The following is a 25271-nucleotide window of genomic DNA, read 5'->3' as shown; positions in this document are numbered from 1 at the left end:
AAAAGTCTCCTGGGCTAAAAGGACAAGACAGAGAGAGCAGACACAGGAGTCAACTGAGCCCAAACCTTTCCTGTGAAGAGCTTTCCTACCATAAAGTAGGATCAGCATGAGGGACAAATGCAGGAGGAGGACTTCAATACCTTTTCATTTATGTAGATGAACATCGGTCTGACGTTAGTCCGAATGGCTCTGTCTAGAAAAATACAGTAGCTGCCTGTATGATGGGCAGGACACAGGAAAATACTGCCTGGTGAGGAACTTGATTTTCGTCCACAGATTGTCTATGGCTGCTTGTGGCTACCATGTCTGAGGGGCCCATCTGCTGGTGACCAGAGCAGGCACTCTGAGCTGGACAGGAGCAGAAGCTGATGCGAGGCCATGAGCTAACCAACGTACCACCTGCACATGCGGACTAGTCCTCTTTGCCGTTTGCAGCCTGCCATTTGCTTGCAGCAGCAGCTATTCCAGAGAACTTGAAGCCTCTTATTCTCAAATGCCAAGTTGAGGAAATAAAAATTAACACTGAACACGCAACAGACCCCAGCAGTGAGATGGGGAGCTGGTACTGTAATGTGAATCTCTTCGCTCCTGCCATGGACAGCACAGATACTTGTGGAAAGAAGATATCTTTGGCTCCCCTACAGAGATCGAGAGCTGAGATTAATGGCAACTGTGAGGGCTGCCTTCCCCTTTATGCGATGCATGCTTTAAAGCTGTGGCCTCCTGCCATCTTGAAACATAATCCTGTGGTATTGTCTTCATTCAGGCCCCTCATCAGCAATGTGAAAAGAGAGATGAAGCTGGTGGCAGGATTAGAGGAGAGGTTGAAATATTCTGGGCAGCATATGCTGTAAGTCACATTATACAGAGTATTATTGGACTGCTCATTGGCTAGGGCTTTCCCTTCTGGAAGCATTGCTGCTTATAAAAAAGAAAACCTGGTGAAAAGTGTTTGTAACACATCAGACCACAGCATATGACACATTGTAAGCACAGTGACAAGCAAAATATTTTTCAGGCCCTATTCCTAGGAGATCCTTTTGTGCTCATCAGGGTTATGCAAGATGCATGGGAAAAGAGGAGAAAGAGAAGTGAGAATAATAATTCAGAAAGGTATTAATAAACATCCTAAAATTACTGTCATCAGATGACCCATCTCAACCTTAAAACTGAGTACCTTAGTCTTGGAAGGCTGTTTGAGACCCTCACTGTTTTAGAGGTAAGAAACCACCTTTTGTTGCCCAGTTTAAATTTATTTGTGGCAAATTACACCCATTTGTTCTTCGACTACCAATGTTCTTAACTGAAACAGATTATTTTCCTTGCTTGGCCATAAAGTGTTTACAGAGGACTCATATTCTCTCTGAGACTTCATTGTATTTCACTAAATAAGTCAAGCTCCTTTAATCTCCTTTCTTATCTCCATTCTCTTGATCACCTTTCTAGTTCTCTGCACTGGTTCCAGTTTGCAGTCACCTTTCTTGACCATAACCAGACCAGACCATGATTGACCAGACCTCTCTACAGGGTGCCACATGAAATTATAAGAAATAATATTTCTTGTACTATTTTTTTTTTTCCTGAAAGGAGGCTCCTCTTTGTCCTATACACATAAAGGAAAACAAACTAAAGTGAATTTCCTATCTCTAAAAGCTACTTGAGAAGTTCTAAATGTTCAGAGTCAATCTTTCTTGGAAACCCTCAGCTGTAAAAGATTTCCACAACCTAAACATATCCTTCTGAAGTCTGGAGAACACTAAAAAATTACAAGGGCAACAGCAGCGGGGGGGGGGAGACGATGGACAGACAATAATGCAGAAGAATGGAAGCTTGCAACAGCAAGGACCAGCAGGAGAAAGAGACTTCCCTCAAAGCCTGAGGTGCCCTTGCAGAACAGCTTCACCACTTTCCAGACTGAAGAGGAAAGACCCGGCACATCAGGAGAGATGCTGGAGCTGAGTGAGGCAGCCTGGTCTGCTCCCTATGTAACAACCAGAACAACTAAGAAAAGGTAGTGGGTGACAGTAGTAAACTCCCTTCTGAGAGGTAGAGATGCACCCATCTGCTGACCTGAGGCACTCTCTAGAGAGGTCTGCTGCTTTGCAAGGGATCATATCAGGGATGTCACCAAGACACTACCAAGCCTTGTACCATCCACTGGCTATTATCCACTTCTGTTGTTTCACATGGGCACCAGTGATACACCCAGACAGAGAAGGCAAAGGCAGGGAGTGGGAGAATGAAAAACCGCCCACTGTAGGAAAAGACCAGGTTTGAGACCATCTAAGGAACCTGAAGGCGCACAAGTCCATGGGATCTGACGAGATGCATCCACAGGTCCTGAGGGAACTGGCGGATGAAGTGGGCAAGCCACTATCCATCATATTTAAGAAGTTGTGGCAGTATGGGGAAGTTCACACTGACTGGAAAAGGGGAAACATAACCCCCATTTCTAAAAAGGGAAAAAAGGAAGATCCAGGGAACTACAGGCCAGTCAGTCTCACCTCTGTGCCCAGCAAGACCATGGGGCAGATCATCCTGGAAACTATGCTAAGGCACATGGAAAATAAGGAGGTGATTGGTGACAGCCAACATGGCTCCACTAAAGACAAATTGTGCCTGACAAATCTGGTGGCCTTCTACAACAGGGTTACAGCCTTGGTGGATAAGGGAAGAGCAACGGACATCAGCTACCTGGACTTGTGCAAAGCATTTGAATCTGTTCCACGCAACAACCTTGTCTCTAAATTGGAGAGACATAGATTTGATGGATGGACCAGTCAGTGGATAAGGAACTGGCTGGATGGTTGCACTCAAAGAGTTATGGTCAATGGCTTGATGTTGAAGTGGAGACGTGTGACAAGTGGTGTTCCTCAGGGGTCAGTATTGGGACCGGTGCTGTTTAACATCTTTTTGTCGGCGACATGGACAGTGGGACTGAGTGCGCCCTCAGCAAGTTTGCTGACGACACCAAGCTGTGTGGTGCGGTCGACGTGTTGGAGGGAAGGGATGCCATCCAGAGGGACCTTGACAGGCTTGAGAGGTGGGCCTGTGCAAACCTCATGAAGTTCAACAAGGCCAAGTGCAAGGTCCTGCCCATGGGTCAGGGCAATCCCAAGCACAAACACAGGCTGGGCAATGAGTGGATTGAGAGCAGACCTGAAGGGAAGGACTTGGGGGTATTGGTTGACGAAAAGGAAGGAATTCTTTACTGTGAGGGTGGTGAGGTGCTGGAACAGGTTGCCCAGAGAAGTTGTGGATGCCCCATCCCTGGCAGTGTTCAAGGCCAGGTTGGATGGGACTTTGAGCAACCTGGTCTAGTGGAAGGTGTCCCTGCCCACAGCAGCAGGTTTTGAACTAGATGATCTTTAAGGTCCCTTCCAACACAAACCATTCTATAATTCTATGGTTCTATGGTTCATTTAAAGTGTCAAGCTCAGTCTTGGTGGCATGTTTTAAAAAACTTCAGCTTTCATCAAACCGGCTTCAAATGCAAGTTATTGTTTTGGCTCCAGACACTATCCCCATGGTCAGACATTTTTCTTGTCATGTAAGAAACCATTTTCCTCTTTTGGATCAAAAAGCAGTACATGGTCTTGTCTACAACTTGGAGCGCTTTAAGGAGTTTTCACAGTTTTCTTTTTGACCTGCTGGACACAGACCATCACTTACCCATTTCATTGCAAACATCTTCCTAAGTAGCAGCAACACACATAATTATGCCTTGCCTCAAGTCTTTTTTTGCTGACAAAAAAGTAAAAAAGCTGCCAAAAGCTTATTTTACCATATGGAGGGAAAAGAATTTCTTCTCAGGAGCTGGGGGGGCTAGAGAGAAGACATACAATTAAAAATTTCATTTACACTATCATGCAAAAGTGCAGCGAGGTATTTCTAAATGGAATCATAATTCTAAAAGAGATCTTCAAGTTTCCAAAAAGATAGAGATTTACTGAATTAAGTTATTCTTTGAACTATTGTCTTTCCCTCAGTTTGGGGATTTAGATACGTTGAATTCTCATCTTTTTAAATCAAAACACTTCCTCCCCGAATTGTAATTTCAGATTACAGAAAGCGCAGGGTTCTCAGTCTACCGAATGTGTGAGTTTCCCAGCCACTGGCAGAGGTGCACTGGCTTACACCTCTTCCCCTGTGGAACCGCCACGGATGAGTCAGCTCCCCACCTTCACCTCAGCTCTTCCATTCTTTAATCTGGCATAATTGCTTCTCTCACAAAAGCATGCAGTAAATTCAGATCTAATCATGGCTTTGAGCTGGCATAAGCTTAAAAAGATACAAAAATGCTAACAGGAACTCCAGTTACTCATTGCAATTTTGAGCAAAGAGAATGGCATCAATTAATTTTCAAAGGACAAGTACAGTGCTACTGCAAGAAAGTTGCACACTAAAATTGTACTGAAACATCTTCTTTTCATATATGTTTCACCCAAGTAAACTTGGGTGTCTATTAATCTGAGTCACATTTAAAACAAAAAGCAAGAGCTGATAGCTTCCGTGCCATGCCTGCAAAATAATTACTTCTACATTGCAAGGCTATAATTATCTCTGATACCAGAGCAACCTTATACTGTGCTAAAGCCTTGCTAGTATTTCCTCCATAAAATAACAAACTTTGACACAAACAGTACTTAAGCATCACCACAGGGATATAGCAAAAACACAGATATAAGCTAAAGAGCAAGAGAGAAAATTTGAATGGAATTACCTTATTGTGCTAATATAGTCCAACCTAATATTTTAAGGGGTCATCCAAGAACCTTTGTTTGCAGAACAAAGCAGGGTCAGTCAGATTTTGCTCTGTTTGACTCAAAGATTTCCCAATACTTGTAAATTCTCCATGTAACCAGACACAAAGATTAGAGGACACAGTTTTAATTATGCTTGTGTAAGTATAAAAGAGTACCGTTGATTTAGGAGTTTGAAAAACACACAAAGTATATATCTATGTTGAAATAAGAAATTAAATGCAATAAAACCTATATCTGATCTTTTTGTTTTACAAGGAATGTTTTCAGTATCTAAGTTAAGCTTTGGAGCTGAAACAATAATCCAAAAGCAGTGCCTTGCACAGATCAGATTATTCTTCCTTGCCAAATAGATCATCCAGAAGAGATAAGTATTTGATCCCTTTCACAGGAATGGATGGTGGTTGTCTGCTCCAGTCATCTTCATTCTGAAATTAGTAACCCGAAGAATATCTTAGAATATAATATTGAAAACAAGAATAATTAAAAGCTGGTCAACATAAGATTGAATGAGCTGCTTCATTTCCACATACAAATCTGTGAAAAAGTGGACCATAATATAGCACATCCTCTTAAAAGATTACTACGTGCGCACTTTTATCAAACTTGCAGAATATTTTATTTAAAATATTTTCGATCATTAGCCCTTTTGCTGATATTTTCAAATTAAATAATGCTATATTTTCTTTATTAAGATGCTTATACTTGAAAATCTTGCAAGTCATCTATGTCTCAACACCAAAAATCATACAAAATAATGAGATAGAAAGAAGAAAAAAGTCAGCTAAACAAGCACAACTCTGTTGCTGAAATCTATCTGTCAAATACAGGTACTGTAGCCCCAAAATATTGCTGTTAATTCATGGTAAGTCATGAACAGAATGACAATTGGATTCTAAAGTTGAATGAGATTTAAATCCCTTCCTTTCTCTGATTTTTTCCATTTCTTATTGATCTCTTCATTAAAATATTCTTGTACTGTACCAAAGATAGGCTAGGTATTGCAGCTAACTAGCAAAATAATAATGTCGATAAAACTCTGTAAACTATACTGGCACCAATTTGGGCGCAGTTTATTAAAAACAGTGCTATATTGTCAGTATGACAGTTACAGCAAGGCTTTGGAGCCAATGAAGAACTGATTATGCCAGCATGATGATGACTGATTACAATTTCTGTTGATGTTCTTTCTTCCTTTTTGATTTCAGCTGGAACCTTCCTCACATAACTCCATGTACCATTCTCAACTGGGGCTCTTGGGCACCAGCCATTCCTGGAAAGCCCATCCACTGGCTGTCCTCCAAGGAAAGATAACATCTTCATACCCAAACAAAACCTCATCTCTTATGCCGATCAGAACACCACAAATGTCCATTTCAACCTACTGCTTATTTCACGAGCACCTTTTTCTCCACACCTTCAACTTGTGAAGGCTGCGTCTTGGTTCCACCGCCACTTGCACCCCACCTTCACCCCATAGAAGCCATCTCATTCCCTCACCTGCCAGAAATCAAGTCATGCTCAATGGCTAGATAAGCCATTCTGTGAGGGGAAAAAAAAATGGTCAAACACATTCAACAGCAAGTGTATCTGTGCCTCTGCTTCTTTCACCCTTGCTTTTTGGTACAGAGCTTAGTACCACCTTCAAGGCAAAAATCCTCTGGGCACAGGCTCTGAAATTCTTTTTGTTTCTGTGGTACTGAGGCTCACGAAGCCCCTTATCCTGACACAACCTCCTGCAAGCAGTCACTGTTATAACGTAAGGACAGAATTCTTCCATAAAATCAAAGAATACCCACCGAACAAAACCTAATGCACACTTTGAACCACAGGACTGCTGTATAAAACACATGGAAGGGCTTTGATTTTATCTGTACAAGATGGAAAAATTGTTCTCAATGACAAAGTGAAAAAGAAACCACTATGGAAAGCAGAGCACACCAGCAGCATTGGGCCCTCGTGAGATGCTACAGAAGAAAGAGCTGGTAAGCCAAGTAAGAGAGAGGAGTCAAGTTAATAGCACAGTACTTGAGGAATATTGGTTTAAACTATGTAACCATTGAACTTGAATTTAAAGGAATACTATGTTTCTAAATGGTTTGAATACAATCAAACACATCCTGTACAAGTATAGCAACACATTGGCTAGCCCAGAACAGCAAAACTATGTGTTGGCAGAAGGGCTTCAGATTTATCTGTTATGAAGTTTTTAAAAATCAGTAAAATTGCCTTATGCACCATCTATTTTAAAATCTTCCATTCAGCACAAGATGGCAGGATCAGATTAATCTCTGCAGTTTATTGATACCACATTTTTATTTACTCTCAGTAGCAGGCTGGTGGAGATATAGAAAGTTGATCCATCAATACTGCTCTTGCTGTACACCTACCCGTGATGTGGTGTACTATATACAAGGTTCTATGGAGTTATAAAAAATATATAGCTATTTTCTGCAGTGTCAGTGGTGTTTAAACTATTTCCTGACTACTTCAGCAAGCAAACAGATCGTTTGACATGTGACAACAATATTTGTGGGTGAAGCGGTATTCACGCCCATTGTTCATGGGCAAACACACCTGTTTCCCCTTCTCTTTTTTTTTTCCCTCTAGAAAAATGTCACAGACATGTGACACCTATTAGGCATGGGGGTGTTACAAGGCTCCTCGTCCTGGTTTAACTTCTCTGCTTCGTTCTAAGTGTCCCAGAAAAAATTCATTACTTGAAGAAAACAGGCGCAAATACGCAAATATGAAAACCGTTGTGGTCTCCACTGGATAAAGCACTCATGTTAACATTGGACAAATTATATCAATGTCCTGTACTGTTCCTTTGCTCAGATACACTGGTTTTACCTTGAAAGGAATCTTTATCGTCTGGCAAGCAGGGATTTGATTCTCTCTCCAGTTCAGCCCATCCACAAACTTCTTATATTCCACTTGCTTATGGTCATTTTCAAACCTAAGCAGAATATCCATAAGATGACTCAAGGTTAAAGGAAATTTTTAACAAAGTTGTATCATGTTATATACAGCATACTAACACATTACCTTTTGGATAAAAATTTTTTACTCCTTTGTTACCAAACACCAGCAGGAGTACAGAAAAACAGTACCAAACTCTCAAAACTTCTATATCATACATTCTATTCCATATTCTTACACCTTATTATTATCTCTCATAGTAGAATTCAACTTCTTTAAGGTTTATTACATTTCAAGTAATTTCGTTTTACTTTTGAAGCTTTGCCCAACCTTTTCCAACACTGGGATCTCACAATTGGTGACAAACATAAAGTTGGGATGATCAGTGTATGATTCCTTTGTGTAGAAAAAAAACAGGTAGAATGACATGAGAGAGCTGTGCTATAACACAACTGACCGCTTTATATGATTCTACAATCATTTACTGAAAATAAGCAATCCTTCAGAAATGCTGTTTGGATACATCTTGGGATCATTTTACAATTGACAAACACACAGCTCTCTAACCTATCAAATAATAGCCAGATTTAAAAATCACAAGCCTTGTCATTTGGTAGTTGTTTCATGGCATTGTTCTTTATTTCTATGGAATAAATATATATATTTGTGTCAATTATGAGGGTCCCCTAGCTGCATGAAGATATATGCTGCCAGCTAAGGTCTACAGGTACATGTGGAACATGCTATCTCCCTCCCTCAAATTTCTAAAATCATTACCCTGCACTAACAAACCCCATGGAGGCAGATTTGTAAGTCACGTCATCCTTCTGCCATTGATTTGGGTGAAGCAGCTTCAGAAGAAAAGTCCTCAATTCAGCAGAACACTTAAGTGATTAAGGCACTTGGGAACCACTGTTATTTCAGTGGGACTAGTCAAATGCTTGAAAGATACCCACAAGCTGAAGCCACCATGCAAACCATTCTTGAAATGAACAGCTTAACTGCTCTGCTATAAATACCATGCTAGCAGTTTCTGTGAGTGACATCTGTCTCACCTAACACTACCTACATATAAAAGGGACCTCATTTAGGCATATAAGCACACTCTGGAAGTCTCTGTGCTTCACTGGGGTCCATGGAGAGATATATACAACTAGCAAGACTCAGTACCTATTCTTTGGTGGGAAACATCAGGTTAAACAATTCTGCCCTATAATCTGGTGAGACAAATACTGCTGCACAGGAGCAAGCTCATCTCCAAGAAACAAGTCTTTTAAAAAATTATTTTATCTTGTTCTTAAAGAAATAGCACTGCACAAAACATGGGCCTCAAACCCCTTCAGTCACTGCAGAATGTTCTGGTAAAAATTAAGCATGAAGGTACTTTAAGGGAGAATTTACAGCACAAACTTGGAAAACAATACCGGAGAAGGGGAGAAATATATCTAGTGACAAAAATAAACTGCAATAAACTGCAACTCATCCTCTCCTTCTCCTCCCCCCACACCTTTCATTTAATAGTCAGCAGGAGAGATAATAATAAAATATACTGAGAGCCATAAACAGAGACGCTAGCGATAAACTGGAATGTTAAGTACAGAGAGTTATGCTGAAGATGAAAGCAAAGTCAGAGAAGAATGCTACTGTTACTAGTATTAAAGAGGAGCCTGAAACATTGCCAATGAGAAACCCTCCTATGATAGCTTGCTGCTTTATAATAGCTCACATGCAAGTTAATATTTTCATAAAGCCTTGCTTTTGGGGAATATATCCACTGTATAAGAAAATTATCATTCCCACTTCTAGGGGGTTCTTGTTTCTTTCAGGTTTTTTTTTGCAGGAGGCAATTGGGAAAAGAAAGGAGTTTTGCATTAGAAGTAACGAGACAATAAAAAAGCTTATACCTCTTGGCAAAAAACTATGGCACACAGATTTTGAATTTCAGAACTATCATAATGATTTTTTTTCTTTTACTATATATGTATTTATCCTTTGCTCATTGTGAAAAGTCAAAAGATTAAGTCTACTGCCAAGATGCAGAGCTGCATAAGCAGGATTTTTAAATAAAGAACAAGTGAAGGCGTGGAACTACTTAAACTTTATGTTGAGGCAATGAAGTCAAGGCAAGCATTGCTTCTGCTTTCGACAAACATTAACAAGGAGAAAAGTCCTTTGATGTGACAGCACTAGCAAACTGAGATGACAACATGGGCATGAAGCTAACTATAACTAAAGATTTTAACATGGGCAGAGGAAATAGGATTCCTAAATCCCATATTTCAATAGCTACAGAAAGCAGCTTAAAATATTACTCTAGAATAATCCAGAAAGAAAAAAAATAACCTACTCTTTAGTTCTCTTGCTTGCTGTGACTTACTGTATCAATCTACTAAAAGCACACACTTGCAATTTGGCACAGAGTATCCAGATGGACTAAGGAGATGTTATCAATTTGTGCATTATTAGGACAGAGATGTCATACATTTCAGTGGCTGGAGTTAATATGACTGAAAGTGACAGTGCTCTTCAGGAAAGGAAATTAGATTTGTCTTATCAACAAGATGCAACAAAGATCTCTTGAAACCATGCTTCTCTTCAGTTTTGCCCTATGACTTCACCAATGCATGTGATTTTAGACTATGAAATCACTCCCCTATCCCTATCATAGTTTGCAGAGTTTTGTTTTGGTTTTTTTTTTACTTTGACATTACAGAAATAATCGCACATTTCTGCTTCTAAAAATATATTCATAATTAAATACTCCAGATACGTGAAAAATCTGGTTAAATCACATTATGACCATTCCTGAGGATGCTTTGGTGAGTAAAGGCTACTTATAAATATTTTTTCTTTCCCATCAAGAAATCTGTAACCAAAACATTTATGTGAAAAGTTCACGTACATACAGAGGCTTTTTAATTCCTTAGTTTTGAATAACATTTATTAAGAAGTTAATCTGATAATAATAGAGGAGAAGTATCATGCTGCTTTAACCTCAGAGAAAATGTTGGGTTTCTTCAGCCTGTTTGATAGTCTCTGTGTAATACAGGTATAAACCTAAATTGTCATAAACTGCTCATATGAAAAGATTTAAAACAGCAAGCATGGACAAATACATGCAGCTGATCAGTATGAATTAAGTAAGGGCTACCACCTTGTGTATACATTTATTCACATCTTGAACAAGTATAAATTGAACCATCAGTTCCTTAGCATACTGAATAACAGAAATAATTTCTTTTAAGAGATCCAAATATTAATGCTAGAGAGTCTTTTCATCACAAATGGCATAGGGAGTCTCAGGCATCAAAGCTAATGAGCAGAAGACAGAGTGCAGGAGAAAGATATTGTGACCATTTCCAATCTTGCTCCTGCTACCAGGACACTTGCTGTAGCAGGAAAAGAAGGCTTGCTTCCTGAAAGAAATAGGTCAGCCCTAAAAAAACATTACAGGTAGGCAACTAGGTAAAAAATTATTACCCAGCCACAAACCAGGGCAAAGCTGAGCAGGCAGGAGCAGCATGGCCTAGCCTATTAATGACTTGAGAACTGGGATGACCATGTAGGAGGCCCATTGTTATCAGGGACTGCTACCTGACACAGTAGGGATTAACTTTTTCAAAACAACAAGCCCCTCTCCAGAGTCCAATAGTCCTACCCTGGTACTGTGGAGAGGTGAAGAACTACACAGCTGCTTTTAACAGAAATTAACTGACATATTTTAAAAAATAGGGACATATGCTTAACAACTAAACTAATGCAGAACAATCAATGTATAATATTTGTAAACTTGTCATCCATTCTTTCTTCGCTCCATTTTTTCTTTCCTTATCTGCCAGCTGTTTATATAACCTCTAGGGAAGGACTGCATCTTTTTAAGTCCTTGTTAGCATACATTTAGCATTGTAGTAAATAGAAATAACAGAAAAAAAAAACCTAAATTCATCACTTGAGGACTTTAGCAACATTTATTTATTAAACAAACTATAATTGTTCATTATGCCTGCATAAATTTAAAGAAATGTTTACAATGACTACTGTAGTTTTCTGGCAGAAACAATTGTGTACCATCTGCACTGCTTAATAGATTGTGATTAAAAGTCTGTATTGCCCTGTGATTAAAAAACTAAGTGAGAAAATGCTGATGGAGAAAAGAAATACTTTTTAATAAGCCAGCTCAGGTAAACTGGAAAAAAAGGACACATTGTTGGGTACCTAAATCCTACTACTTCACCATCCCACAATTAAATATATAAATTTACAGTAGACAGACAATATGAAAGGGTCTTATGAAACCTCAGTCTTTGTGCTAATTCTCCATGTACTCTGTGGAAAGTGAATGGTTGGTCTTTGGGTACAGTGAACAAAGTGTTGGGTCATCTGGAGGCGACCACAAAATTAGACAGCAACTTCTAGTCCCATCCCATGCTTTTAATGAGTGACAGATCATTGCAGTGTGATTTACAAATGTAAATAATAAACACTTTAAGAGTATTACCTTTCAAAATGGAAAAATAGAACCATTAAGTCCTACAGAAAGTCTTTGCCACCTAATCTCAGATAGCAAAGCTGAATAAACATATAGCTTCAGTCTTCAACTATTATCTGATCACATTGTCTAGCATCATTTTATAGCTGAATGGGGTCCAGCTAGTGCATTAGCTATATATACTGATTTTGTGGGAATCAATCCAACAACTTTTATTGTACCACTTTCTTCCTTCAAAAATACAGATACACACAGCAGGAATACCACCACCACCATTTCCTTCAGAAACATCAGTTGACACAAAATTACATGCTTCCTCATTGGAAAAAACAGGGAAGGAATATTGTTGACAAAATTTGCCCACATTGAATTGCATACTCCCCAAGAGCAAGACTGTTCTTCATTAACAATAAACCTGCCTGTTTCATGATTCTTCAGTCTCAAAACTACAGGAAGCAAGAGGAAAGAAAGAGAAAAATCTAAATCTCAGGCACCCAACTCTACTTGTCGATTTCCAGATTATTGGAAATTAACTCCTATTAAATAGACCTCAAAAAAAAAAAATCTTTCCCTAACTCTGCACCCTCATGAAACAATTAACTTACCAAGCAGCAACAGCTACACACATTGTTAAGACTGTGACAATCTTACTTGCAGTGCAGTGACTCACCACAAACTGCCATGTTTCGAAGCAGCTGATATGTAACTTAGAACTGGCATTACATATAGCACACTATCATATGAAGAACTTCTCACACTGATTTCTGAGGCCCAGCTTCACACCATTTATCTTTCTCATACAGAAATCTCAATACAGGCTGGCCACAGCCCCTTTAGAATCAAAGGAAAATAGATGGCAATTTAGATATCCAGCTCTTACACAGGCTGAGGAGATAACTATTCCCTTCTCCATCGTCTAGAGAAAGAACCTGCAGTGGGTGAATCCTAATTCAGCTGTCATGGGTACCTGGCTAAAGCTGGGTGAAATCCATCCCTTAGTCTTCTCCTTGTCTTCTAAGCTTATCTCTAATTTTTATTACAGTATACTGGGCTTTTTCTTTTTAACTGCCTACACCGAGACTCTTCAGGAGGGAAGAGGTTCATTTCACAAAAGCTTTCCCTGGTATAAATTCACAAACAATAAACATATCTCTGGAGCCTATGATGTGCCAGGCTTGTCTGTTTTTCATCAGCATTGAGTTAGTACATAAAGGAAAACCTCCACTCCCTTGTCTGTGCATCTATTCAATTTCAGCCTCTATGAAGTGGAAACTATGAGAACCCCTTGTCTAGTACAGGATGTCAATTGTCCTCCAATACTTTTTCTGTTGGGCAGCTTAGTGGGAGTTCTAAAAAATGAGTTTTAGATTAATGCTAAGATTCAGACATGCTTATGATGACTAATGCTTCTAACCTAACTGTCAGAAGTGATGAACAGCAAACAAATTGCCAGAGTCATCTATCTGGCTACTGCAGGGAACTATTCTGAAAGTTTTTGGTCTGGAAACAGGGGCTTTGTGAAAAATAGCCCCTTAGGCTTCTTAAAGCAATCTTGTTGCTACTGATTTAAGTAGGAAGTCTTGCTTACAGTACAAAGATGTTTCATTAAAATGGATTCCACATTTCTGTCAGACAAGAGTCTTTTCATTATTTGATAAATCCAGATGCTTAGTTTGCAATTCCTCCTGAAATCAAGAAGCATATCTACCTAAAAGCATCTAAACATGACAGAAGACAAGACCTGCTTCTGCTTTTAACACAGTATGAAGGCACAGACAAAACATTTAAGGAAGAGCATGCATTTAAACCTATTACCAGAAAATCTGGCCATGAAAACCAAACTCAACATGATGTAAGTGTTCAAAACACCACAGGTTACTCTGAACTACTCTTACTCTAGCCTTTAATACAAGCACTGAATACTAGTTCTTTTCACTTCTATTCCCATTAATACAGCTAGCCAATAATTTGTCTTGAAACAATTAAATGTTCTATCGAAAAATACCAAAACCATGCCAACACTCCTTTACCTTTTTAAAAATTACAATAAAATATGTTTCAGGTGGGATTAATGGGAACAACTTTTCTCTACTACTGATGCTGCCTACTTGATTCGAGGACATTTCATTGTATTCATCTTGGTATTTGGTTTTACTTTACATATACTCAGGAACAACTGTAAAAAAAAAACAACTCATTGATAATTATAAGTATCAGTATCTGATTCCCATAAGACTAATTCCATAGAATTCTGGAAAAAAACCCAGATGATCTACCATGCCACACAAAATGAAGACAAATTGCTAAGACAGATGCACCTCAGTTGATTATAAATATTCTATAAATAGGAAAGTCCCCATGTATATAGAGACAAAAATCAGCATTATGAGATTATTAATATTATATAAATGACAAATTCTTAAGAACTGTGTCTGCAGTAGATATTTAGCACTGATTTGCACCCATGCATGCTGGTCATACTACCTGCCCTTAACTTACATGGTCAGTAAAGCTTGCAGATTATCATCAGCCAGTGGCAACTTAAAGGACTTGCAAATAGTCCTGCACATCTCATGGGGCAGCACTCCACATCTACACAAACAGAAGGAGAGGGGGAGAGGTTTACATTAGGTATTTTCCAGATTTATGTCAAGTGAATGTTGCTGTGAACTGAAAAACATGTGAGGAATATTGGGGTGAAGGGTAAAGAAAACAAGATTTTATGAAATTTTGCTACTACAAAGCTGAGAAACTTCAAGTGTACATGGTGGCCTGTCTCCCCCATGCTGAGGTCTTTAGTGATTCTCTGTGATTCTTTATCTGTGACATCAGAGAACAAAAAGGCCAAATGAGTCATAAAAAACATCAGCTACAAATCCCTTTTTTTTCCCCTTAAATCACTATCTTTCCCCCTTGATTTAAAATACTGTGGTTTGCCTGTGAACAGGCATCTGGTTATGTCACAGAATATTCAGTATAGCAGCTATAATAAAAAGTCCACAAACGAAATGAAAGAGACAAAAAGGCTATCCTTCTGTTGTCTACTGTCAAGTGCTGAGAGAGGCTTAACATTACAAATAATATTCTTTGGCTGCAATATATCATTTGCTCAGCAACAAGCAGAAAGTACATAGGTTTACAAGCAGAGCGTCCCAAATAACGCTTAGGATAAATAGAGGAAACTTACTTTTCACGGTCATTGTATATAAGCACCGCAGACAGTTGTTCAAAATTCTCAAAGCTATTTTTCTTTAGTTGTTCTTGAGCAGCTGAAAGGAGGGAGTGGAGGTCCATTTCATATTCATCTCTCACACTGTAATAGCGCCCGAGAGTCATAATTTCATGTTCTGAAAATGCTCCATCAGTGATCCTGACTATCAAATTTCTGTTCACAAAAACAACAGCCTACATTAGTTTTAAGTAAAGGAATTAAAACCAGTTAATAATCACTAAATTTCGGGGGAGGGTAGGGGGGAGGATTAAAGTGCACTCATCATAAAATGCTGTATTTAGATCTTTAAAGAATGGATCTACTTAAATTTTAAATCCAGATCTGTTCAAGTGGGTATAATGGAAATTACCTGAGCTCTTAAACTTTTGCAGAATGTCCACATTTCCTCAGTAGTTGGCTATAGATACAAAAACACATAATAATGACTGAAGCCTTTTCCCAGAGATGCCATACTGGCATGGAATATTAGCAAAGATTAATTTTATCATTGCATTTATCCAACAAGATAGTGAATTAACAAGGTATTACCTTGTTTTGTTCCTAATTATATTTTGCATTCTGCAGCACATGATTAATTATCTGTAAACACAAAGCATGCATAACCACAGCTGCATAAAATGGAGAGAGAGAATTAACAAAATCAGAGGAGAAGTGGGGCAGAAGATCCCAACAGAGAACAGAATGTTAATCAAGTGTCAAGCCACATTTCACAAAGTATTGTAAAAGCTGGCCCTGATTGGTAACTTTCAGGGGAAAGCTGGTGGAAGGAAAACAGAAATTGGTCACAGAGAGAGGGAAGAAAATTACACCCAACTTGTAATCACAAGCCCTCCTGGCAAGAATGGAAGACCAGAGGCAGTAGCAAGACCAGTTTATGCTTGGAGACTGTCAGAAGAGAATCATGCAGGGAAGAGCCTGAGATGTGCTCTCCCAAGATCTGCTGCTCAGACAAATCAGCCCAACCCAAGAAGAAGAAATGTTCCTGAGATCCGTCTGATGAGCCAGTGCTGGCACTGAATGACGAGTCATTCCTAATATCAACAATTTGTTGGTGGTAACAGAGCTGGAGTGATTTCTGGGTAAGCTCCTGAAGGCACTTGTAGTATATCAGCAAATGGACACAAGCTTTGGAGCTTAAGAACCAGGTCTAGTAATTACAGTTCAGAACAATCTCCCTCTTCTTTATAGTGTTGGTAGCGTGGAGGAGAAGGACTAATTTTAAAGACTACATTTTCTTTGCAGTAGGGGTTTTGTTGCCTTCAATGATTACAGAGTTCTTCATATGTCCTGGATGTTGACACAACATAAGGGAAGAAAAACACCAGTAGCAAGGTATTCAAGGAAACCCAGGAGGATTCCTGCTCTCCTGAAAAAAACTGGCCTGAACTGTAGGTTACCTCAGCTGCTACAAGGCCTCTTGAAAAACCTGGCTTAGTGTAACTACATTAGCGTTATGATCCCAAACATCTGCCTCTGGTGAATTCACGTTCAGGAGGATTTTTTTTAACAGCAAGCATCAACATAGGCCTATGTCCCTCAGTCAAAATTAGATTAATTATATATGATACTGCTGGATAAACTGCACTAAGAGTAAGCTTCACCACAATTGTTGATGCAATTAGAGGTGTACCTTGTGGTACCCTTGAGGGTACTGCATCACAGTGATTACATACCGATCTTCAAAAACTAATGGAAGAAATTATTGGTGATGCACAAAGTTCGGACACAAAACTCAAACTGCTGTCTGGAGAACAGTTAAATTCTTGAATGAATCTGATAATGGGTGTCTTAAGATCCACACGTGAACTGAAAGCACAGAAACTTAGTACCCTTCCAAACTGCAAAATTTTATCAACAAATATAATTTTTCACTTGCTTCCTCTCAGAGGCTTGTGTGGTCCTGTTCAAATGAAGATATCTCTTCATAGAATATGATTGCAGTTACACAGCTATTCAAAAAAGGATGCTAAACACTGTATAGTGTCTACTTTGATTCATCTGCTGCTTTTTTCATATTAAATAAATCAGAAAGATCCTTTATTTGCAGTGGCAGGAGATAAATATAAGGACAAGACATGTTGACAGTAGCAAACCTTATTTGAGATTATGCAAACTCAATGACGAAAACTTGGTCCATCTATTAATATTATCATTATCTTGTCAGTATTATTTTTCCACTTACTGAATATTATTATTTGTATTGTAGCAGCATTCAGAGATCCAGTCAAAACTGGAGCCTCTTTCCTGGAGCCTGCAGTAATATTACTGCAAACACAAAGAAGAGGACAATACTGCCTGATAAGCCTGGCACTCTAAATGCTTGGGCTGGCAAAGCTGAAAGCATGTAGATAACATCACTCATCTGAATATTTCCACAGACTGGATTTCTATACATGGCACAGGTTTTTGCAGTGTCAGGATTTTAAAGGTCTTCTATTTTCTCAAGTCAGTCAGTGACAATCAAAGTCACCAACCCACCCCCCACCCCGATAAAATTATTGTCTCCTTTGGGAATTAAGGAATATTTTAGTGATTGCTAGGGACTAATGAGCGAGACCAAGATTCGCAAACAGAATTACATCTAAACTCTTCCTGACAAAAAGAAACAAGCTGCAACAATTGTTCCCACAGCTTAGTTATCTTTTGTTTTACTTTTTGTTGTTGTTGTTGCAGAAGAATAAGACAGATTGCAATCTGAATTTGGTAAAGAAAGAAGAAATAATAATTAACTGCTTAAGAGAGCTCTTTCTCAAGCTGAATTGAAGACAGGCATCTTTGTTAAACCCACATGGTTCTTTGTCTCTAACAGTGGTCTTGCAGTAGCTTATGAGAAAAAGCAGTCTGGATAGGATCATGTGATGCACAGGCATCTAAGTTTTAGGGGTTTTTTTCTTCTCTTTTTAACAAAGCTTTCAATAGTTTTAACGATAGCTTGGGTGATAGCTTCAGTGTACACAATGTATTTATTTCCTGGATGATGAGCTGTAGATTTGGGTTCTGAATGTAGTTAAAGTAAACTGTATAACTACAATTCTGCTTCACTTCATCATACTTAGAGGTGTATTTTTAAATGCAGCTCATATAAAATTACAGAGGTAGAAAGGAAGAAATCTGAACAAGCAAATTCAGAGCACAGTAAAGCTTTAGCTATATTTAAGATAAGAAAAGAGGATTATCATGTTGGTTGAAGCTGTCACACAGATAATTGCCTGTACTAAAAATAATCATTTGTAGTTAGTTATAATCATGAAATGCCATGACAGATTAAAAATAAACAGTGATGTACGCAAGAAAATACAAAACTGAAAGAAAAGTACATATTCTTTTCACAAAAAATATCTTTGACTTTTCATAGGTGCAAAGAGTGCTCTCATCTTTGTCATTAAAAATGTTTCTTTTGTTCTAAAATAAGATACATGGATAATAAAAAGAAGAGAGCCTTTAGATTACTGGGTATAATATGAATGAACAGAAACAAAATACTATAAAGCACAGAAGTTAAATGTTCCATAAAGGCAAATTCTTTCTCTGGCAGCGTGAATGCTCCCTGTTAGACCCTCTGCAGTCCCACCACAGGAGGGATATAGACCATTAGTAGGTGCTCAGGCTGGCCCAGGTGAGCACTGAGGCCAAGAAAACATTTATTAATGAGTTCCCCTGCTTTCTCTCTTGCTTATGGAGAGGGCTACTGCATTTTTGTTGCTGAAACCAAGTGCCTCACTACCATATGACTAGACATATCTTACTCCATGCCACAGAACAGCACCACCCTAAATTAAATAGCTAGGCTGTTCACAGCTGCACAGAATACGACTGTGATTAAATTTATACTCAACTGAGCCTCTTCCTGATAAAATAAAAATCTTTCCCTGCTGTTTAAAGCACACTCATCCCTTCTAAAAGTTTGCTCCACCAATTTTCATCATGCAAATGTTCCAAAACTTTGACCTGTTCTTAGTGCCTATAAGAAAATGAAGTTTTACAGATGATTATTTCATAATTTGAATTAAAACCATAATTATTTGATTTCACACAGTTATTGTGCATATAAATTAAAACCCTTTTCCAAGTGCTATAAAGTTTCTCCAGACATACATTAACTTTCAATTTTCTCCCCTTCTTACTCTAGTAATAACATTTTCCCTCTTAATGCAATTAACAATTCAAAATCTTGCTTCTGTTGAGTAAAATACCTGAGTCTAGAAATATTTTGACCCAAAGCTGCCAATAACTATGGCTCCTTTTAGTTTAAATCCTACCTTTTAATCACTTATCTTTCATTTCTGAATACCAGTTTGTTTTCATTTCTCACTACTTCTACTTTGAACTGATGGAAGAACCTTCTGCTGATCTATATCTCTTCCAAGATATTTCAGAAGCAATTTCTGCCTTAGTTAACATTCCTATAGGGATGACATTCCACACAATATACATCTATTTATATGCTTTAGTTATTATGACAGTTCCTAAATACATAGCGTATTACCACTGTGAAAATCAAATGCTTCTAGGTAAAATTTCCTCCTCTGTTCCACAACATTAACTTTACCAGTACCCAACACAGTTCATACGCTTAAGTATTCTGGCTGTGGGATAAACTGAAATCAGCTTACATTTGAGCATGATCTTCTTTCAAGTATCTATACATTTCCCATTGCCATATCTGGATCATTGCCAGAATCCAGATTTCCACCCCCCCCCCCATCTACAGTAAAATTACTATCCAAGCATTAATTATTGCTCTCGCTACTGCTTTCCAGTCTTTTTTAAAGATGCTTACAACTGCATTCTGTAATTTCAATACACCTCGATTCCATGAAGACTCTCTTTATCAATTATTCAAAACCCAAATAACACCATTTTCAGGAGGCAACTCAAACATTCCTTCTTGAATTTCAAAACAACTAATTAATTTTTTTGACTCTCAGGGTGGACTTTTCTTTATCCTTCAGTGTACATGTTACTGCAGGCTTGCCTTTCTTCTCAACACCCTATGCCAGCTCCATAAAAGGTAGACAGATTTTAGTTGTGCTTTTCAGCTTACTTGAAACTATCACATTTCTCTTTTTTCCTGGGGCATGGATTCACTTTTTTTCACACGTCTCCAAGTAAATGCAAAACAAATTTATGCCATTTTTCAGCTAACATGTACAGAAAGCATCAAGAAACAGTCATGCTCTATACATTTTTGGGGAATGTGCCTTCATTAAATATTAAAAAACAAAATCCCCTGTCTTACCTAAAAGGGTCATACTGAATCACCTTGGTATGCTCAGGGTCAGTGGCTGCAAACACCTGTCTGATTTCTCGGGAACGAGATTCGGTTATGTCTTTCAGTTTCTTAAGGATGACACCAATATCAGCCATGGAGAACTTAACAGAGGAAAGCAAGACATAGGTTAGAGAGAAAAGCACTATGCAACCAACTATGCATGTACCAGCAAGAGTTGTCATGATGCAGGGCAATGCTGAACCACTAAGTATCATTAGTTTATTCATTGTCTCACTTCAAATGCATAAATCAACACTGTGGTACATTTGGAGGAAAGCTTGCTAGTGAAAAAAATTGCTTCCTACTGAGAATATAAAAAATTAAACAAAAATCATCACATCATGCACACTCAGAAAGCTTATTCCAGCCACATAAAAGGACATCCACTTTTGCTTCACACATTGTATTGTCAAAGAAAAAGTAGAAACATTTAAAGTACAGTTCTAATAACTTGGTCCTCATTTTATGTTGGTACACCTCACTTAATTCTCAATTAATAAATTTCACCAAATTAAAATTAATCTTTTCACAGTTGGCTCTAATGAACTGCTTCAATAGATATTCATATTAGACTATGTTGTCTTATACACTCAGAATTAGCAGACTGGAAATTTGTTAGGAACTGATTTTTCCTGTCATGGAAGAAGAATGCTTATTTCTTCCTAAATAGGCCATTAAAATAAATTTGAATTTAGATAAACAGAACTGCAACACGAAGGATTCCACCCTATATTCAGATTGTTGTGTTAGAACTCTACAAAAGATTTATTTGCTATGCTTTTTTTTAACATAAAACATCTATGTATTTAGTCATTAAATCGGGGTTGAGTCCAAGTATGAGTATCTGATATGTCCTTACATCTATCACACTCTACCTAACTTACAAAGCACAATGAACTGTCTTAAAATAGTTTTCTCTCATTTCTTCCAGTAAGCAATGTTTTTTTAACTAGCAATTATTTGAAATTTGGTATGACTGGTATTAAGGACCTAATCACAACAGAGATTGGGCCTCACTCCCAATTATGCTGAAGACTGTCTACAGCTTTGTATCAGTTCAAAGGGATCCAGAAAATGGTATTTGAAGCCCCTATGACACTGCCAGCGCAGTACAAATTGATCCAAGTTTAATTAATACACCAGTGGTTACAGGTTACATGCTCGGATTTAGAGAAGACAATTGCTGCCTATGCCAAAGCTCCAGGTACAGTCCTGGCATGCAAAAATGCCATGCAAGGCAGTGGTGTGGAGCAGCTGGACCAGCAACCAAAACGTTTCAGAGACAGCAACTTTTTCAGGCCCCTCCCCAAGCTGTTACTGTTTGGGCCATACGCACACAGCTTTTGGCTGAAAAAGCAAGGAAGAGAGATTGAAGAAAGACTGGGCAGAAGGCATCAATGAGCAGAGTATTTAAAGACGGACAAAGTGTTCTGTCTATTTAAAAACCTGTCTTCTCTACATTATCAAAGCAGTTATTTTTACATCTTTTTTCTAAACTACATATTCCAAACACCTACATAGACATCGAGTATCCACGCAGCATGGCAATAACTCTTTACCCGCTTTCCCCCCTTTTCATGTAATTCCTGACACGCTAGTAGTCACAATCTAGTTTTGTTTGATTGTCTTGCTTAAGTCAGAGGTTATGATGTTGAATTCAGTGGAAGTAAAATCAACCTGCATGTTTGTGCTGCAGAAGACTGCAAATTTTGAACAATTGAGACTGTTTCAGTGATGATAAATTCATTTCCAAGGAGGCACAGTGATGCCTTGTTTCAAAGAGTCCTCCCCAAACCTGGATAATACCAGTAGGACTGTGCACAACACACGTTCTGTTTTGCAAGCAAATTTACATTTTCTAAATACATCTTTTTTTTCCTGAAATTGGAAAAGAAACTAAAAGTGTTGAAAAGGTTTGAGAATTAGATCCTTAAAGTTACTTTCAGTATAGGTAGCAATCAAAATGACAAGACTCAATGATTCTTCTCTCCCCGTAACTTAAAAACAATATAATAAATACAATTTTGAAACAGAAAATTAAAACTTTTCAAATATCTCATATGGTATCAAAGAAATGTTTCAATGATAGCAAAATGAATTCCCACCTGGGCTATGATTATCAAAGTTTCATCTAAATCAACATAAGCCTATAGACATGTGGTCAAAATGTCATTTTCCAGAAGAAAAACATTCCACCTGGATTTATTTCACCAGTTTTCAGAAAACATACTGATGTGTTCCTCTGAAAGGAAACCTCTGTCTATTTAGAAGGAAAATTATTTATTTTCTAATTTTAGAAATAACTGAACAATAGTCATCTTAAAATTGTTTCCCCTTCTTCAAACCATCTTCCAGCTCTGCTCTTCTCCAATAATTGTTGAAGTTCTTGTGATTTGAGTATGCAATCCCCTGATGAACTGAGGCAAACAAGGTGTGTCTTTACTTCTGGAGCTCTGTTCAGAGGATGTGAATAAAGCATCTATCATTGGGAGAATAAACCTTTTTATCTACCAGCTGTTTTAAAATCTTAACTGTGCAAAGAACATTTCAAAATTCACTTTCAAGAAGTATTTTTAGTGTTGCTTCTTCCCATTTTGCAGATTTTATTTTGATAATATACAGTCATTCAGTCTGGAAAACTAAGATCTCACCTGTTTGATCCAAGATAATCTATGCAAACAGCAGTTCCAAAGAACATTTACAATCTAATGATGTGTACTGCATTTTGGAGAATAGCTTTGGCTTTGATTCTACCAGGAGGAGAAACAGTCCAGCAGTAGGAAAACGTAATGTATATAGCTTTGTATTTTACTGCTTAAAGCATTTAGCAGTTGTAGCATTTTACATCAACGAGCATTTTGCAGACCTTCCTCATTATTCTGGGGAAGGCAGGTGGTGCTAACTCCACATTAATTTACAAAGAAATCACACCGTTCTGCTATTTTCATTTGAGTGAGAACAGTACGTGTGGCCCAAAGGCAGCACAGGGTCAGGTTGCATCTACCTCTGCCTCAGCAGCACAATGGCATCAAGACTCGCAGTCCCTAAAACCGTGCTAGGCCTACTGGTGTCTTGGGAGCCGTGCAGGTTCATTCACTTCGGTGAGCCAGCAGACAGGGAACAATTAAAACTTGCACTAAGAACCTTTACCCTTCTCCATCCACAAAAGGTCTGGACAAATGGGCAGAGGATAAACGCTCCTGGATATTTTCCCTAGGGGTACTCTCAACAAGCCCATGCAAATGGCAGCTCTGCAGAAGGTCCGCCAAGGGCACCATTCATGCTGCCACGCCACCATGAGCTATCAACCCTATGCACTACCCCAAAGTCCTCACAGCACAGTCTAATCCAAAGGCTGATGTTCAAGATCACACTGACAAAGCAACAATCCAGAAGAGGGATCATGATGCAGAAATGCCTTGGCTCCTGAGCGGATGCATTCTTAAGATGCGTCTCAGACTGACCGGGTCAGAGCTGCACATAACAGGAATTTCCAAGTATACCAGGGTAAATCTATTCAAATATCGCAGCACAAACTTCATTGTAAAAAATAATAATAATAATAATAAAAAACCTAAAAAATCTACATTTCTTACCAAACCAACATAAAATCCCACAAAACACTCTGTGACTCTTCTGTAGTTCTCCATCCCTGTATCCTTTCTTTCTTGACCTCTGTGACAATTGCTGTAAGACAATCAATTTCCTCCTACTGGATACATTTCTGGCTTTGGTGAATGAGGGCTTCTTTACCAGTCATTTCTGTAATGACTGGTAGCATGAAGTATACATCAGCCGAGGCACGCCAGCTCTATTTATTGTTGCTCTGCCCTCTAAAGGCAACACCAAAAGGTAGTGAAACTCAGTACAAACTGTAAGCTTGAATTCCTGACTGTGATATGAATTTCTAATATTACAAGGGAAATGTTTTGGCAGATAAATATGTATGAAGCCAAAAAATCAAATCAGGGAATATAACAGCCTCATTGGTAAGACTCTAAACTGGATGTGCCCACATCTTGAGTACTGTGCACCGTTCCAGTCTCCACATCTCACAGTTGCTTTGCAAGGACAGACTAAAAAGGGTGAGACTCGTAATTAGATAGGATTAGGCTGGGGGGGGAAGAACGTCTGAGATTTACAAAATTATGAAGGTGGTGCATAAGGTGAATGGGGATCTTCATGAAACCCCAGAACACTAGAACTGGCCTTGAAACTAGTAGGAGGTTCGTTTAAAACAGATAAGAGATACTTACTTTTTTTATCATCTCTTTTTTTTTTTTTTACATAGTAAGCAGTGAACTTTTCAACTTGCTGCCACAGGAAGCTGTGGAAGCAGACAGTATCTGTAGGTTCAACAAGGGTTACATGAATTCAGGGACAAGAGGTCCACAGTCTCAAGAAAGAATAGGCAGGGATATACCTTCTAACAACCTCTAATACAGTGAGAATGGATGCTGAGAAAGTAGAAGGGGAATGGACAGCGAAGAGTGGCTAGGCTTCTGTGCACTCCCTAGCTAACATCTCCTAAATCCACTGCTAGACAGAGAGTACTGGGCTGTGAACTTTGATGAAGAAACTAGGTATAAATAA

At 38.5% G+C, this 25271-nt stretch overlaps 1 protein-coding gene across 1 annotated transcript in view; it reads right to left on the bottom strand.

Moving 5' to 3' along the window:
• Window positions 1–4874: 4874 nt before the first annotated feature.
• The window catches only part of EFHC2 (EF-hand domain containing 2), a 62305-nt gene continuing 41908 nt past the window's right edge, over window positions 4875–25271 (bottom strand). Inside the window, exons 11-15 of the mRNA XM_049835001.1 lie at window positions 20646–20779; window positions 15362–15559; window positions 14674–14766; window positions 7617–7722; window positions 4875–5191 (exon numbers count right to left, since the gene is read on the bottom strand). Of these exons, the coding sequence (XP_049690958.1) occupies window positions 5096–5191; window positions 7617–7722; window positions 14674–14766; window positions 15362–15559; window positions 20646–20779 (627 nt within the window). The 3' untranslated portion in view covers window positions 4875–5095. The remainder of the gene's footprint in view (window positions 5192–7616; window positions 7723–14673; window positions 14767–15361; window positions 15560–20645; window positions 20780–25271) is intronic.

The sequence above is a fragment of the Accipiter gentilis genome, chromosome 32, assembly GCF_929443795.1.
Source record: "Accipiter gentilis chromosome 32, bAccGen1.1, whole genome shotgun sequence".
Taxonomy (NCBI): domain Eukaryota; kingdom Metazoa; phylum Chordata; class Aves; order Accipitriformes; family Accipitridae; genus Astur; species Astur gentilis.
Note: the sequence above shows the minus strand (reverse complement) of the source record. Positions and strands in the feature narration are given on the sequence as shown.